The 17,241-nt window shown below is 42.2% G+C and overlaps 2 protein-coding genes across 2 annotated transcripts; both read right to left on the reverse strand.

Annotated features, from left to right (window-relative positions):
• Nucleotides 1-7,706: 7,706 nt before the first annotated feature.
• mid1ip1l (MID1 interacting protein 1, like) lies at nucleotides 7,707-9,722 on the reverse strand. Its single transcript, XM_071916162.2, has 2 exons — nucleotides 9,606-9,722; nucleotides 7,707-9,114 (listed from the first exon to the last, which is right to left on the reverse strand). Exon 2 carries the CDS (start codon nucleotides 9,040-9,042, stop codon nucleotides 8,554-8,556), a length of 489 nt encoding a protein of 162 aa, XP_071772263.1. The 5' UTR covers nucleotides 9,043-9,114; nucleotides 9,606-9,722; the 3' UTR covers nucleotides 7,707-8,553.
• A 2,501-nt stretch (nucleotides 9,723-12,223) lies between these two features.
• On the reverse strand, nucleotides 12,224-16,906 carry tspan6 (tetraspanin 6). The gene is made up of 8 exons (XM_071916165.2): nucleotides 16,660-16,906; nucleotides 14,804-14,992; nucleotides 14,644-14,718; nucleotides 14,459-14,554; nucleotides 13,976-14,131; nucleotides 13,532-13,615; nucleotides 13,265-13,349; nucleotides 12,224-12,996 (listed from the first exon to the last, which is right to left on the reverse strand). The coding sequence occupies exons 1-7, from the start codon at nucleotides 16,744-16,746 to the stop codon at nucleotides 13,281-13,283; spliced, it is 756 nt and encodes a 251-aa protein (XP_071772266.1). The 5' UTR covers nucleotides 16,747-16,906; the 3' UTR covers nucleotides 12,224-12,996; nucleotides 13,265-13,280.
• Between the last annotated feature and the right edge of the window lie 335 nt (nucleotides 16,907-17,241).

The raw sequence follows: 17,241 nt of genomic DNA on the forward strand, positions 1-17,241 counted from the left end.
AAGTCCACAGTGGTTTTATTCTCTGTCAGATATTGCCTGTTCTTAGTGATGATTATCCAGACAGTCGCAGCCATTGCAAGGAAGTAATCATATTTCGCTGAGGGTTTAGCAGTCTTGGGAAGCCTGACTGCTGGCCCTGTAAATCATAAGCTTCATTACATCATACATGAAGTTCAGCTGTCAGGTCCGCCCCCTCACCAAGCCCCTGCCGTGCCGCGCTGCTCATTGGCCTTCTGTTGTGGGGCAGCGGATTCTGATTGGTTCAAAATGAGGGCAAGTCTCTACAAGACCTACTGACAGACTGACATGAAAAGAGGAAGAGAGGGGAGCTGGGCGAAGTTGTGTATTGTTCGTATATGGAGGCCCTGTTGACTCAAAAGAACCAGAGGAAAAGTAAAGATTTGTACAACAGATTATGAATATTTATGTGACCTCATTATTAACTTCTACTTCAAATATTACAGAATGAATGGTACCAGACATTTATCCATTTGCAAAGGCAAAGAAAATGTTGTAGAAAATGTTTCTCACCAAATCTTAGTTGTTATGTCCTTTTAATATAATCTAAGCAAGATATGTCAACATGCTATTGGAGAGGCTTTTCAGAATACTGTTATTGATGCTTTTGCTTTTGATTTCTGTTATATTATGAAAAATTAGTTCTTCGAAATATCCCCCACATTCCCTCGGGTTCAAAGAGGGCGTCTGTCTTGTCTTTGTACAAACCCTTGGGTTTGGCTTATGTAACAGTCCTCTTTGAAAAAAGCCACAAGGGGGAAGTCCTGTTCACTTAGCTTGCATCTGAAGCTCAGCCTAGATACTTCCTTTTCTCTCCTCTCCTATTGAAAACAACTCACCATATCACTCTGTCAAGTGTTGACCAGAATCTTAAACGCGCTCAAGTAGACGGTGCAATCCGTCTGAACTGTTCTTTGGACTTTGTGGACGCTTTTAGTGCTTGAGAGAGAATTTAATTTCATCCCATGAGAGTGTAGTTCCTTTTGTTTTGATCAGCAAGATTTAGATGAATGTGTTCTCCCCGCAGCGAGGAATGTCTGCAGGAGTCTGTTGTATGTCTTTGTCAACGGCACTGTAGAAAATAGACAAATCATACATCCCATGGCACTGCTTTGAAATATACTGTGACTGTAAGCATGAGTGTACAGTGTCTGCGCTAGCTGCCAAAGGGTCCTTGGCCAGTATTAATATCCAGACCTCTAACGGCGTCTAATCTGTTGCTATCTCTGACTTGTTGGTTCATGCACCACTTCTAAATATAAACCGGGGGGGAAAACACACTGTCATGCATTGCCCCGCTTTATGTTGCAATGAACTGACCTTGGCCAGAGACTTCAGTTCACCCCAGTATCTAGTCAACACTCAGTCCGTCTGCACGTGCCCAACAGACCCCTGTCATCCAGACCTATTTATGAAATCTGATTAATATTGAGACACTTTGCCCTTTGTATTCCTAACTAGATAAAGGTTGAGCAAATCCAAATACTGTGTGAAAGTCTAAAATAATGTGGGGTGCTTGTTTGTTGTCATGTTGGGTTCTTGCCAGGTTACAAAAGAACTTGATAACCCCAAGAGCCTCACTTTGAAAGATAAAGATTCAGCTACAAGAGGCAAATCAACATTCTGTTTTCTGTTATGTGATCCGTGTGTTTTCTGTAGATTGTATAGTTTTCCAGTGGCTCCACTGACAATACAAGCCTTGTGTAAGTCACTGTGGAATCGCTGACTTGCCCACTGAACACACACACACACACACACACACACACACGAACAAATGCACAAACTCAGGCAGACAAGCACACATGCCCACACACACACACACACACACACACACACACACAGTCGTGCCATTGTCTCCTGCTTGCCTTGCAGATTAGATTAAATGAAATAGCCGGCCAGGGATGGACAGAGGCATTGACCTGCGGAGAGCTCACCTCTTTATCTGGCCGTGTTTCCCACTGAGAACAGAGGGTTTCGGCATCAAGGAGCGAGGCTGATTGTTATCACGTCCCTACCTGACAATTAGGGTAAACCGATTCCTGGAGGGACACAGTGGCATTTCAGTATCGGTGTACAGTTTACAGAGATAGCCTTTGGGAAATGGTAAGAGAAATCCACTCTCAAAAGTCACACGATACAAACACAATAGTAACATCCAGGGCATCTTTAAAAAAAACAACGTCCTGGTTTTGTGTGAGTGAGCACAATTTGCATGGATTGTCCTTGTGTTGTTTTTAACAGACTCTCCAGGATTAAGATGGGGGAACAACCGTGGGTGCACGGCTGCAGTGACAGGCGGAAGGTTGTACTGACCTATATAAACGGCACAGAATGGGATAGGGTTAGACGTTAGGCAGAGACAATGCAAGCAGAGTAGTGTAAGCAGAGGACGAGGCCCGGGCCGGGGCAGAGGGGATTGTTCGCTCTGAGAGACAGTGTGTGTCAGGCAGTAAGCAGCTCCAGCTGGACTCCACGCCCACTTGCCTCTTACATAACCTTATACATTCCACCTCTATATGCTCTGCACAGAACATACTGATCATGCTGGCCTGGTTTTCAGCGGTGACTGCCAAGCTGTCCTGACTTGTCCTATGGGGCTGTGTGAGTAAAACAGTAGGGAGTTTTTTTTACAAAGATCTGCCTTAATCTCTGAGTGAATTCAGCAAATTCAACCATGTATGAAGACAATGGTTTACCAGTAAGGAAGACCTTTGATGCTGTTTTTTTTAAGCCAAAACAGCAGACAGTTGGATTCCTTTACCAATTACATAAACACTGATATACAGTACATGCCCTTACAAGAGGATTTTATAGTGCAGCTCAGGTCCGTCCTATCGAAAACTAGGGGGGGGGAAAGAGAGAGCAAGGGGGGGCTGGCTCTGCGTTGAAGCAGCTCAGCGGGAAAGCATCTGTCTAAAAGAGAACATGGTGTTCCCGGCTTCACAGCTGCGTCCAAAGCTGCCAAGACAAAAGAGTTATGGCTAATCTACGGCTAAATGAGGAGATAGCCACTTTCACACTGACGGAGCTAATGACAACACTGTAGCTGCCAGGTTGTCGTATTATGAAACTAGAAAATGAAAAAAACAAAACAGACATTAGATAACATGTTGCTATCTTCACTGATCACCATTCAAAGTCCACATAGAATCCAACAGAAACAAAGCCTGTTTTTTTCACTTCAGAGTGTACATGATAATCTGTAATCTGGCAGAAAACTGGCTGTTGGTAAACAATATCACTTTACTCATATTTGGGGAGATTTTTAGCAGTCATCCACCATTTAATAACACCATTATATTATTTGGAAAGCATTTCATATTGAAAACACAAAATTATAACTGTTTTCATTAACTTCATTTCAATCACTTGTTAATAAACATCACAATATCTTGGAAAAAACAATTGCTTCTACAGAAGGTCAACAGGAAACATTTGCTCAAGTCCATTGTCAGAAGAGTGCAGATGGGAATCTGACTATTGATATTTATTTATCTTGTTGAGCTCATGTCAATGAGATCGATACAAGCGAGATATCAAAAATGAATTCTCTAAGTTATATAGATGTTAACAAGATTCTGTTAACAGAATCTTGTTCTGGCACAGATCAAAAGTTGTAAAAAGAAAAAAATAAATTGTGAAGGTTGATTGGCCTGCAGTAATGAAGTGGCTGTGCGATAGTAGACAGCCAAAGATTAAAGTGCAGCATTCACCAGCCCTTCCTGAAGTGTGTATATATTACCAGACAATACAGAAAAATAAATACCTTTAAATTGAGAAATTATATTCTACTATATTCTTGTAAATGTTTGTATGAATTTGCTGATAATATTACTTTATTGTCTTACATCATGCATGTCTTGAGGACAGACTCCTTGAGCTATGGGGATAAAACTCACAGAGATTACTTACTGAAAAAGACTCTGTTCTCTTCATGGGAATACCCAGCAGCAATTTCTCAGCTTTCTTTCTGCAGCCTTGCTGCTCTTCAATTCACAGAAATGCTAATGACTTGATAGAGCATGCTGGTTCTCATTACGTCTGCAGCACAGAGCAGCATATTGTAAGTCTAAGTCATGCACAGTGATGGAGGCTTTGCCCGCTCTCACACCAGATTTTACGTCATGGCAATGCCTAGCAGCGCTAACTCCATGCTGCATGTATACATTATATTACAAAACACTAAACTTCCTCCAATTAAAAAACAATCTCAGTTTAGAATGATGTGTTTTCATGTTCCCTTACATCTATTCGAAAGGCCCCTTGATATGGTCACTTAAGTTTAGCAAAAAGTCCTCTTAGTACTATCCACATTCACTTACAGTCTCAAGCAATGACAGTCAGAGGCCTGCTTGCTTCTTTTGTCTGCTCCACAGCTTGCTAACTCAGAGGTTTATTCAAACGTGCCAGGACTTAAAAGCAAACAACATAGTCAATAGATCCTGGTGTTTACTCTGGGAGCAGTGCTGTTGCCATAGTAAAGTGCAGACTAAACTGGGTGGGCAACTGATAACGGGAAATAGGGTGTAGGTGTGCCAACCAGGAATATCAAATAGTAGATACAGTTGCACTGCTAAAAAGATATGGGCCTTTTTTTAGAATCACGTGTATCAACTCTTAGATATTGCCCTTCTGCACCTGTCCAGCTTGTTTTGACCTACATCATAAAGATAATGATCTGTGCCCTGTCTGAGTGGCAGTCTGGCGCTGCACTTTGCCAATGTCAGGTAAGAGTATTACAGCCGTGAAGCAACACCTCAGCAGTCAGCGCTGTTGAGGACAGGGCAGCTGGCTGAGAGGGGATGGCAGGCTCTACCGTTGTCTGGCAAAGTCTTGTCTGTGTGATCACGCAGTCTGGTGCTGGCCCATGGGGCGAGGGGAGGGGAGGAGGGGGGGAGGGGGGTAGGGGGGTGGGGGGGACCTGCCAACCACACAGACCCATGAGAGGCCATTCAACGCCAAATGTCTCCGATGTCCCAAGCTCTGTGCTCCAACTCCCTCTTGGTCACATTGCACTGCATCTGTAACCCCTTACAACACACTCACCACAGCTCCGTACCACAAGTTCAAGTTCAAGTTCAAGTTCATTGTCAATGTTGTTAAAACCCAGTGGCAAACCCAATGGCATTATCACACACATCTAAACACATTGGAGGCTTGATTTTTATACTACAGTCGGAGTTGACGCAATCATGATCAATCAAATTAAAGTAGGTTTCCATAGTCATAAATTGCCCATGAAATGCCATCTAGTGTTTTAGAGTGTAATCCAGCCAGTGGACTTTGATGCGTCACGCACCCTCTAAACAACTGCTGAGCGCGGTGAAACTGAGCACATCCTTACAACTGGAGCCGTCTCAAACCTGAAATACAGGCGATTGGTTGCAGCCTTTCGCTCTCAGGTTTCCTCAAGACATTAACGTGACTTGGGAGACTCGTGAATGCTAGGAAGGGGCTCAGTAGTTGTCTAGTCATATCTGATTTACAGAGAATATCAACGTCATGGGCCAGGCCCTTTGATATTTGGTTTGTTAGAACGCGCAACGGAGCAATTTATTCCCAGGCAAATTCTAGGCAATTTCTAAAGCAAAAATGAAATGAATGAAAATGAAATCAACAGATCAACAGATTAAAACAGATCAGTCTAGAATCTTGAAATAATAATAAAAACCCATTTCTATTCATATTAACCGCCTGGCCAGCTGTCGCCAGTGTGCGGTTGACCCAGTTCACTTGAGTGGGCTGAAGGATTGACCAACACAGCCATTTTGATTTGCAGCCATTTCTATGGTCCATTGTGAGTGAAAAGAGAGGAGGACCGCAGCCTCGCACCACAAGGCTCGGGCAATTCTTGATCCTTTTATGCAAGCTCCCAGTCCCATCATGCTCTCTGTCTGGTCAGAGGATCACCGGTAGTCTGGTCCTTTCTCCCTGCACAACCATCACTGCCCTCCACTCTCTTTCTGGATGCCCTTCACCACACTACAATCTCTTAATCACTGCTGTGCCTTTGAGAGGGAGGAAAAAAAGCCTTTGTTACCGGATTGGCTACTCTTGGTGGAGCTGTTGCTAAGGGGAGGGTTTCAGAGAGTGATGGATAGATGTGGCAGCTGGTGAGGGCAACCACTTTGAGCAAAATATATAGCAATTTAATGGTTTGTTCATTCATACAGAATCGCTAACATGTTCAATTTGACGTAAAATTGCAGGAAATGTTTGTGTCATTGAAATCTGTGATTGATACTCTACTACTACTCCAGAGGTTTTAGAGGTTGTGTCTCTCTGCCACCACAGAGCCATTTTTTTTTTTAATCAAGTTTGTTGTCTCACCAAAATAAACTCTTATCTATCATGTCTGATGAGTCAGTGTTCCCTATGCCTTTTATAGCCTTCTTTAACCCATTATTTCTACCCTTTGAGATTAATAGTCTGCTGTTAAAATGTCAACAGAATTATTAGATTATGAAGGGAAATAACCACCAAAAAAGGTTGTGAACTGCAGGTGTTTGTGCCAGTCTGTTATTTTATGATCATATGGCATACAACAGTGTCAATATGGTTATCATCATACAGCTACAACTTTCACAAAATGGGTTAACAACTCTGCTGCCCTATGAGAACTAATATAAACAAAATACACCGTTACCGCTCATTTGTCAGGACAGGTTAACATGATTTTGTCTTGAGTTAACTTCATTAGACACATAAGGCATGTAATGGTCTAATGTTACCTAGTACAGAGATTAAAGAACCTTAAAATAATCTAAAAGTCTAATCCACAGGACAATCTGACTTTGGAAAAGCTCTTCACTGTGGTGTCAGTAAAGTGAATTTCTGTAAAACTAAGCACAGTCCACCTCACCATTGGGGATGGGGAAACACGACAGTATAATATATTATGCAAATGTTTTTATTTGAATTTCAAAGGCTGCAAATGAAAAACCACAATGATGCTTGTCAAAAGGCCATTCATTTACAGCATGTACTGCAGCCGGTGAAAACCAAATAAGTGACAAATATTTGAATACTTAGAATATTGCAGATCAAGAGTAAGAAAATGACTAAGATGCCATAATTTTGAGTTCTTTAAAGTCAATCATAGCTTTTAAACTCCATAGTAAGGGAAAATTTCCCCAGGGGTTTTAGCTTTTACTTCCAAAAAGGCAAACTGCAGGATATTGCAGTATATCCAAATGCTGCAGAACAGTAATTGCGATATTATTGTATTCCGACAATTCCTGCAGCATAAGCTCTCTAGTAACTTCCTCTCCTTATCAGCGCGAGCAGTCATTTGCACAAATGGAAATGAATGAGCTAAAACGATAGAGAGAGTCTGAAGGTAACAAATACCCTTCGAGTACAGCATGATCCTTTTGCATTTTCTCCCTCAGGTAAATCCTTACCAGTTAAGGCACTACTTAAACCCTTGAAATCCAACATTGCATAACAGTTGTTAGACTTGCCCTGCATTTCAAACAGTAAAAAGGATCATGTACTGGGCAAAGTAAACAGTGACTTTATGCAGTGCGATTCATGTTATGGCGTGTCAAAATGAATCACCCACATTCCAGTAAAGCCCATGTTTTTACCTAAGAAAAAAAAACAAAAAAAAAAAAAACAGGAAGAGGACAATCCACTTCTCTAAACCCCTTCTTGTGTAAGGGACAAAGTCAAAGTAAGCCAGTAACTTAGTTTTTCTAATTCTTTATTTATCAGTTGTACTGCATTTCTGCTCAATATAAAAATTTTTGCAATATGCAAGGACAAACAAATGAGTCGTTTCATTACAACACCTTGATTACCATTGAAGCATTCAGACAGTGGGGGGGGGGGGGGCGGGGGGGGGACCAGATGGGAAGCAACTGAACAGGGCATGAAGGTATATAAAAAAGTCAAGGCACGCCATGTTACAGAAACACCGAGTAGCAAGATGTCTAAAAAGCTCTTCTGATAAAGGCCCTTCAGCCCAGCGTCAAATAGCAGTTTTTGCATTTTAAGGAGGGACAGAATAACCAGCATTCCAAATTCTCCTACAGTCAGAAACCTTGACTTTTATCAACAATCACACCTGGTTTTGTTTGGACAAATTCATGTTCAAATTTGAAGTGGACAGGGGGGAAGTTCCTGCTTATCTACCAGAGCTGTGAATCATCTGGACTTGGGTGCAAATACAAACTCGGTAAGCCACCAATAAGCACAAACCATCAACCCTTTGAAATGACAATGAACGAAAGCACCTTGTTACAGTCCGAATTCATTTTTCCTACAGGCTCAGGGACTCATGTGGGCATCATTGGTTTTCAGTTATGTTTAGTGGAGCTGAGAGGGGGGAACAAGAAGGGTGGGGGGTGGGTTGGAGTGTCGCTACTCAGACAGGAGTGAGAGAAGTCACAAGGTGTTTGCCCTGGTCAGTTCACTGTCCATTCAGATCTTTTTTCAGAGAGACGTGGCCTTCTCACACATCCTGCTGTTGCAAGTCAAGCAGTCCAGGGGGTTTTAAAAAAAAAAAAAAAACATAAATTGGGTGTGTGACTTCTATCTCATGAAGTTCCCCCCGCCAATTTCCCTCTTGTAGCGGTTGGTGAGGTGGTCGGCCTGCACCGTGAGTTTGGACAGGACGCCGAACAGTCCTCTGAGGTGGTAGTGGAACTGGTCCTCCAGGTCTGAGTTGTCCTCCAGAGGAAGATCCCCGGTCACCGGCTGCTGCTCCTCCTGCTTGACGGCCATCTCCAGGAAGCTGGCGCCGCTGCTCATCTCCCTCTTCAGCAGGCCCCACTCCATGTCGTTCTTGATGGACTTGAGCAGGAGGTAGTGCTCGTACATGTCCCTCTGCTTGTTGGGGCAGGGCGGCTCGTTGTTGTTGGTCTCCACCTGGCTGACGGCCTGCTCCTCCAGCGGCACGTCCCGCAGCAGGCTGGGCACCATGATGGTTTCGTCCATGTTGTTGGCCGCCGCGATAAAGCGGTGCATGACGTTGATGAGGGAGTGCTTGTTGCTGGCCGAGTCGCTGCTGATTTGCATCATGGTGAAGGCTTTAGGTGGGTTTGGTTGCTGTGTCAGGCAGGTGGAGTTAAGGCAGAGTGGCTTGGTGTTGATCTGCAAGAAAACGAGATGAAAACGTGAGAATGCGTGTCAGGTGCTGCAGCTTGATCTGATGTTTCCACTGTCTGCAGGCCTGCCAACAGTGTAACATGAGGAAAACTAGGCCTTCCTGCCAGACGCACCAGAATAAACAAGGTTTAACATTTAGCACTGGCAAAAAAAAAACTACTTTCTAGGTTACTGTGCAGACAACAGAGTGCATCAAGGTTGCAGGCCGCATCATGAGAAGAGGAGGTAGCCTAACCTAGTTCAGACTTTATCCCGAGGGCTTAACCTGACTACAAGCAGTCATATACGGAGGCAGAAAAACCACAATGCATTTCGAGTCGGGGACTAGATGAATAGGTGACCAACCGACACAAATTTGCCGCATTGTAACGTCCATCACGCTCAAATCAGATTAATATGACCTTGACTGCCTACAACTAAAAAACATTTTATATAACAATTAATTTTAGAGACCGAGAAATAAAACGTCGACTGACCTGAACCACGAGGTATCCTGAGGAAATGCTTTCTTGATGGTGGTGCGTTGGTTGTAGAAACCAAGTCAAGATCTTCTCAGCCTCTGCACACCACCCGCCGGGAAGAAAAGTGAAAATTTCCCCGGCTCGCTGACGGCGGAAGCTGCTTTTATAGGAGACACGCCGGGCTGGAAAAAAACAGACACCCTCCCTGCTTTAACCGCATCTCCGCGCCGATTGGGTAACACGGAGGAGAGAGGCGGACACTCACAGCATCTGACCCAAAACCGACCAATGACAAACCGCATCATCAGTGCCGTCAAATATATTGTTGTGGGCTCGTCGGCAATTAGCTGCACCCTACTTGCTTCCCCCTTTTTTTTTTCCAGGCCGTCTGTAGCCTGTAGGCAACACTAATGCCAGGCTGCATAGTTGTAAGGTTCCATCAAGCGTTTTTACCGTCATGCATCAGGTTTTAGGTGCAGGTTTGCGCATCTGAGGTCATTTAGCTTCATGTCAAGACACAAACACATTTTTTAAGTATCAGTGCAGCAATCCATCAATAGCATCCTCTGTGAGTCACAGCCCCGTTTGAACTTGTTCAGTGTCTTCTCACCAGCATCATATCCTCATACTCTGGTCTCTGTAACCAGCCTTCAGCCCTGAATCATTATGTTACACAACACTGCCGCCTGGTGTTTGGACTAAGCCATTTCCCCAAAGCCACGTCAGGCCCTAAAAAGGTTTCTTAGAGATGTAGTAGTAGCCTACCTCAGGCTCTTCTGACCAGAAACACTCATCACCATTTAATGTTTTGCACTTGTGGAAGTTAACCTGTATTGCCGTCTATCACAAGACACACAAGTCGCTCAATATGATGTTGGTTGATTCAGATGATTGTCTTACCGCAGATTTTATTGTGAGACTGTTCCATTGTGAAAACCTCTGACAACAGAAAAAAACAAACTTGTCACAGTAACCTATAACACAGAGGTAACGGGCCGACCCTTGATATTTTGCTCCATAAGTAAAAATGTCAACAGATCTGATAAAAAGAGGGGCCTACTAAACAAATGAGGATGATTATATGTCATATTCCCCTATTTTCACTCAGTTTAAGAATTTGCTTTGACCCATGTCAATTAGCCCATTAGCCCAGTGCAGTTCAACCAACATTTATACACAACTTTCTCTCCAAACGGTATTAACCAAATAACTGCAACTCTAATGTCTGATGTCGTTAAGATGTGCAGCCTGGAGCTGGTGAAAAGGGAGTTATAGTACGAAAAAAATCTCCATTTGAAAAGATTGAAAATGAATCAATAAAATCACATTTCTAGATTTCAAGGCCCCCAAAACACCTATCTTGAGAATATTACTATCTAATGTGAGACGTTAGGCTCCTAGAAGTATCCAACCACTGGAATTTTCTGTCTGTATTATTCCTAGCAGTCACAGTTAACTTATAAATACCATATTCAGGCCAGAAAAGTTAAAAAATATGGGGACAGGATCCATTTATAGAACTCCAGAAACATGTATCTCCAAATTATACTGTAATAGTTTGTCTTTCCAATAATACCAAGTACATGCATAATGGAGGTTCATGCAAAAAGTTTGAGAGAAATACTTCAGAAATTGCTCATAAAGTTCTAAAATCGAAGTGCTGGTCCCTATTAGTAATATAAAAGTCTGGTGGGAATTATTTATGTGTACATGTAGAGAGGCCATTGTCAAAACAATTTTGCAACCCACTGATTAAGAAATACAATTCTAGACCGGATCAGCGGTGTAATCACAACTTGCAACATTCAGGATGGCTTGTCAGGCTGTTATGTGCAACTGCATCTAACAAATCATGTCTCATCTTGAACCCCGGGCAGAGGTTGCTGGGTGAGCTCAGCCTGGACTCTGTTGAGGTTTACTGTGCCACCAACACGGTGGACAGAGACACACTGCACTGTGTCCAAGCCAAACTCCTATTACTTGTTGGTATTAGAGGGAAATACTATCCAATTCAAGACTATACACATGCTAATTGGCCTTGGAGAGTCCAATCAGTATACAAACTAGTGTATCCAAAGCTTGAAATCAGAGAATTAAACATGAATGAGAAACTGACTTTATAGACTCATATTTATCAGAATTTCTACATGCAAAAGCGCTTTATAAAAGCCAATAGACATAACCTCTGAATCAAAAAATGCACTCTGATCTACAGACAACTACCTTATTAGTCACCTTTTCTATCTTTAGATATTCATCCTATATCACGCTGTACATTGGTGTGACTTTGCAGAATAGGGACAGGACAAGCTCCCTCCCTTCTCTCTGCCTATAGGGAGCAGTCAGTGTTAATTAATACCAACACACTTCCCTAAGGTATAGAAATGACATATTTGAAACGTGAATTTTTGTTATAGTGTCCTTCAACATTATGTGGTGTCACGGTGAATGTTTTCCTGCATAATGGAAAACTAAAGGGCTTTCACATCTTTTACATAGAAGAAATGGATCGGTGTAATATGTCCTCCAGCCTAGAAGAGGGATTTTTCTGCAACTTTTTAGATGAAAGTAGAGGAAAACAACTGTAGGATAGGCAAATTCTTGTGCCACATACAAACATACACTGTAAAAAATACTGGATTTCAGCTTTATTTTTCAAGTATTTCACATGCATCCACAAATGAATAACAATTTAACACTGACAACTGTAATATGAGGACAATTAGTGTTGGAGCGCAAGCTTTCCAAGAAGCTGACCATGGCTGTGCCGACACAATTAATAAGGCCCGTGCCATTTTCCATACAACTGCCGATTCCTTAGCGTAAATCACATGTTCAATTTCAGGGTGGCTACTTCTTAGGCTCTATGTGTTTCACGTACACAGAAATTCACTTAGTGTTGCGGAGAATTTGAACATTTATTAGCTTATTCTTCTTCTATTTTTCATATCTTTAGCTACAGAATTTAGCAGAATTACAAAATAAGGCAGCCACAATATCTAAAGACACTTTTTTTGAGAACTGGAAATGTTAACAAACTGGTAGAGTTAACGGTCAACTGAAATGAAAAAGTAACAACATCTATGTATGTAATAACATCTATGCTTCGTGGAAATCCTTAATGAAATCCCAGGAGCAACAGAAATTAACTACAAAATATATAGGTGCCTTTTTTTATTTTTTATTTTTTTGAGAAACTACACTGCAAATACTGTCCCTTATGATTTCCTTAAACATATTCCCTTCTGCTTGGTTGCCATTAGTGAGATCAAATAAAAGAAGCAGCGAGTTTTTTTTTCCCCTTCTCTAAAACGATATTAACTAACACACACACACACACACACAATATTAAAATTATGAGAGATTCCATTAACTCAGTTTGCATCGGGAGCTGCCCATCAGTAACCTATGAAGAGACAGAAAACATGTTAGACTGTTAGACACTGGCATGTTATCGAGTAAAACAACAAATTTATATTTACATTTCGACATTAGATGAAATGACTGATTCAGCTTCTGTTTATTGGTACCAGAAGTTCACAATCTGTGCTTTTGACTCATATTGATCTTTTGATATAAAACACAAATTAGATGAGTCTCCCGCCAATAGCTATTATAGTTCGGTTTCCCAGTGTGTAACGTCTTTGACAGCATCCCATTAAAAAAGGTCCCACCTGTGGAAGGAGACTGCTAGACCATCTCATACTGGTTGTTGGTTATGTATCGAGACAAGCAGCAGGCCAGGAATATTCCAATGAGCTGAGCGGAAGGAAATAAAAAGAAAGAAAAAAAAGAAAAATTTGACTTGTGAGAAAATATACACAATAGCAGGATACACCGAATGAATGTCTGTTCTTCCGGTATTAAACCAGCAGCAGAACAACATTTTCGTGCCATTTGCTCCAAGACAAAAACATCCAAAAGGGCGACGTGTGATCTACCTGGAAGAATGCGATTCCGAAAGAGATTCCTGCGATGATTCCCAGGTTGGACTCCATCGTGCTGGTCACCACTGAGAAGCAACCCTGCGTAAACAGAAAGATAAAGATTTACACAGTGCCTTTCAAGCTTTTTACAACAAACACAGTCAGATAATTTTGGAACAAAACAACAATCACCTTGCTTGTTGCCAGCACACACTTAACCTAAAATCTTTGATTTAGCTGAATAATTTAAATTGACGAAGATCTTTATAAGATCAAAACGTTGCCTTGACATTAAAATTATTGGGAGACATCAATACAGTGTGTGGATTTTTACCTCTTTGTCTTTTTCTCTTTTTCTCAATTTTTTGATCAAGCACTTGCAGTGAGTTTTTTGGATGTGCTCACTTTTTTCTGCTTAATTCGACCCATTTAAATGACACAAATATCCAGCGATCTCACCTTTCTGTACACCTCATTCCCAGCCTTCTCGGGGTCTTTGAGGGTTTCTGGTGTGCAGTTAGCGTCGTCTTTACAGCAGCTGGGAGGGATGCCGTTCTCTTTAAAGTAGGCGGTCTCCATCCAGTCGGTGTAATTCGTCTTCCCGCAGCACTTCAGCTACATGTTAAAGCGCAGACAAAACAAATAAGACAATGCAGCAACAAATGTCTTTATGCAACACAAAAGTGGGTCAGCATTTTTAATGACAGACAACAAAGGGCCGTGTTGGACATCTGGGACAGGCCACGCGCTATCCGTATTCAACAAATGACTTGGCACTGAAACTCCAGGCCGCAAGTCTCTGGTTAGTGGCGTTACTGGTTTTTAAAAAAATGGGGCTTATATAACCAAAGAGATTCTTTTACTTTACACAGAAAGAGAAACAGATAATCTAAAGTCAGATGAGAGCAACACCATTAATACGACGGCAAATCTCCCACTTACAGTACTTTGAATGGTGTCAACTGCAGTGCTTGGTTTGTCGGTGCCATTGTAGTTCTCCACAGCATTTGAATAGGCGTCTGATAATATGGCCTTGATCTGGGCAATTCAAAACAAAGGAGGTTAGATTCTGGCTGGCTGTTCTGTGTGTGTGTGTGTGTGTGTGTGTGTTTTCTGCAGTAACTCACCTCATGCCTGAAGAGGAAGCCTGAGATTCCAGCCACAAGCTCAGCCAGGAACACCAAGGTCAGGAACATGGCATACTGCAAGGAACAAACCGTAAACAAAGCACTATCAAGACAAGGCCACGTTTGACTTGTACTGGGGAATACTGAACGCCGCACTGACCAGTTTGAGCATCCATGGGCTTCCGCGGCATGTAGCGAAGCAGCCGAACAGTCCGAAAATAACGATGGTGGCTCCGGTCCCAATGAGGACATATGGCGCGTTGGTGCTCTTGTCAGACGGCAGGGAGAAATAGGCCTCCAGGCTCACCTTCCCCCACACGCCGACCGCCAGCAGGATCACTCCTGTGAACTGGGAGACAGCGGGACGAGTCAGCTCCACTATCAAGGAGACTGATCAAGAGGTTTTTAGGCTGCTTCTGAGACGCAAACCTGAGATTTAAGGCTCACAAACCAGCCCGCTTAATTACACACCGGCTAACCTCTTCTATCACGTTCAGAGAAAAAGCTGTCAGGAGGCCTCGCAGAAACAGCTGTGAAAATATGGAGCTTTGCAGCGTACGAACCAGGGTTTATATAAAGAGTTTCATTCCAAAATTACATCCAGCATTTAAAAGAAGTAAAATAAAATGACACCCACCATCTCATAATGACTGCTGACTTGAAAGTTAAGCACATTAAGGGTTACTGTTAGGAGTTAGGAGTCATCTTAAGACATTTGCTTATGAAATAGTAAATTTCTTGAGGGCAAAATCATTTACGTTTTTCAAATATTGCCTGATGAAATTCAGGTAGCAAAAGGTTTCTATATATATTTATAGTATTTGGGAATGAAACCCTTCATATGCATGCAGCTACTCAGAGGGAACACTGATCTACAGTTAATATACAACATATTAGGGACACATCCTCTTTTCATTGAGTACACTGATGAGGTGAATCTAGGAAACAGCCATTATTGATTTCCCTTATTGAATCTATACCGATCACAAAGGAGATGTAGATAAAGAGAAGTAGATGAGCTACAGAAGGATTTTTAAGCTTTGGGACAACTGAGATGTGGATTGTGCAAAAGGGGCTGCAACTTAAAATCAGGAATATGTAACTAACATTTAGCATCTTCAGTGTATAAACAAGTTCTTTAGATTATATGGCCACATAAACTCTACTTTGGCTTGAGGCAAACTAGTGTCAGTCAGGAAAAGGGACTCCAATTGTCAGATATTTTATGCATGCGGATATTTTATGATATTTACCCGTCAACATTTTATTAAAAACACACCTGGGGCCAGCAGCAGCCCGTGGTTTCCTCGGCTCAGCATCTTTCTCTTTAACGTTACCCACACAAGTCATTAGTCTGACGGGAGGCATCAGCTCATCCAACCAAGAGCAATAAATGGCCAGATAAAAGCATCGACGTGAACTTTGTGTTAGCAAGCCTGAGGTGGCTGTTTGCTCGGTGCAAAGAGTAATGGCTGCGAGGGGAAAAAACGTCAGCAACTGATTTCTTCAACATAAACTTACATTTTCTCCCAAATATGTCGCACTTACATTGTAGAAAAAAAAAGCACGAATGGCGGTGTTTAATCTAGACTTTCCTGCTTAGTACAGCAGCTATTAACGCCACACAGCTGGTAACATTACACGATAGGAGTCTTATCATTAGATACAATGTTTACAGTCTCAATCAGTGGCACAAAGTAACACTGCCGTTTGTTTTTTTGCGCACACTGAATCGTTGTAACGATTTGCGCCGCCGAGTGGCTGCACAACACAAAACATCTGCTTCAGCCTCTCCTAGCGTCGGTGAAATTTCAACAAGTGGTTCTTTATTTCAACGCAAAACCCCAGTCTACTTTGAATTATGAGCATTTTTTCCAGCACATTTTCTTCACATGTGAGCAGCAGCGACGAGCCCAGACCCTGATTTGAGAAAATGATGTCACGTAGCGTTGGCATCGCCGCTTAGCCCATTGTTGCCTTAGCTTGTTGTCCCCCATTACATGTCAGGCAACTTACCCAAAATATGAGACTGTACGAGATGAGGAAAGTCTTCAGACAGGTAATCACGGGCTTCGTCTGAAGCCGTCGAGACGGCGGAGACATGGTGGCTTTTTCACTTGTGGGTGAAAAAGAGAAAACTTCACTGCGCCCTGTTGAGGGAAAAAAACTTTGGGTGATAAATCCAAGGAGAGGGGGAAGTGTCGTCACTAACCCAGATTCACTTTCCTGAGGGGAGAAAAAAGCTTTCCCGACCAGCGTCAAGTCAGCCAGGATGAAAAAAAAAAAAAAATGGGATTCTCGGTTACAACTTTCAAAATAAAACTCTCTTAGACATGCGTTGCAGTGTTTTTAAGTGAAAATACAGAACACATTTAAGGAGGAATCTGTGGTAAGTGAAAAACTATTGTTGCTGTCTGTTGATGTCCTTTTCACAGCACATATGTATATGACTTTATATATCTATGCAAGATCCCACGGGTTTGCCAAAAATAACAGGCTAGCCTACACAAAGACTCAAACACAAAACACATACCAGACAACTTAGAAGGATGACCAAGACCTTGACAAAGTCAAGTTTAACCAATAACTGTAATAAAG

Source organism: Centroberyx gerrardi, chromosome 16 (assembly GCF_048128805.1).
Source record: "Centroberyx gerrardi isolate f3 chromosome 16, fCenGer3.hap1.cur.20231027, whole genome shotgun sequence".
In the NCBI taxonomy this organism is placed as follows: domain Eukaryota; kingdom Metazoa; phylum Chordata; class Actinopteri; order Beryciformes; family Berycidae; genus Centroberyx; species Centroberyx gerrardi.

Coding starts and splice junctions, on each gene's coding strand:
- mid1ip1l (XM_071916162.2), bottom strand. CDS start 9,042: ATGATGCAAATCAGCAGCGACTCGGCCAGCAACAAGCACTCCCTCATC.
- tspan6 (XM_071916165.2), bottom strand. CDS start 16,746: ATGTCTCCGCCGTCTCGACGGCTTCAGACGAAGCCCGTGATTACCTGT. Junction 14,719..14,803: donor GCCCATGGATGCTCAAACTG/GTCAGTGCGGCG, acceptor TGTTCCTTGCAG/TATGCCATGTTCCTGACCTT. Junction 14,132..14,458: donor TTGACACCATTCAAAGTACT/GTAAGTGGGAGA, acceptor TTTAACATGTAG/CTGAAGTGCTGCGGGAAGAC.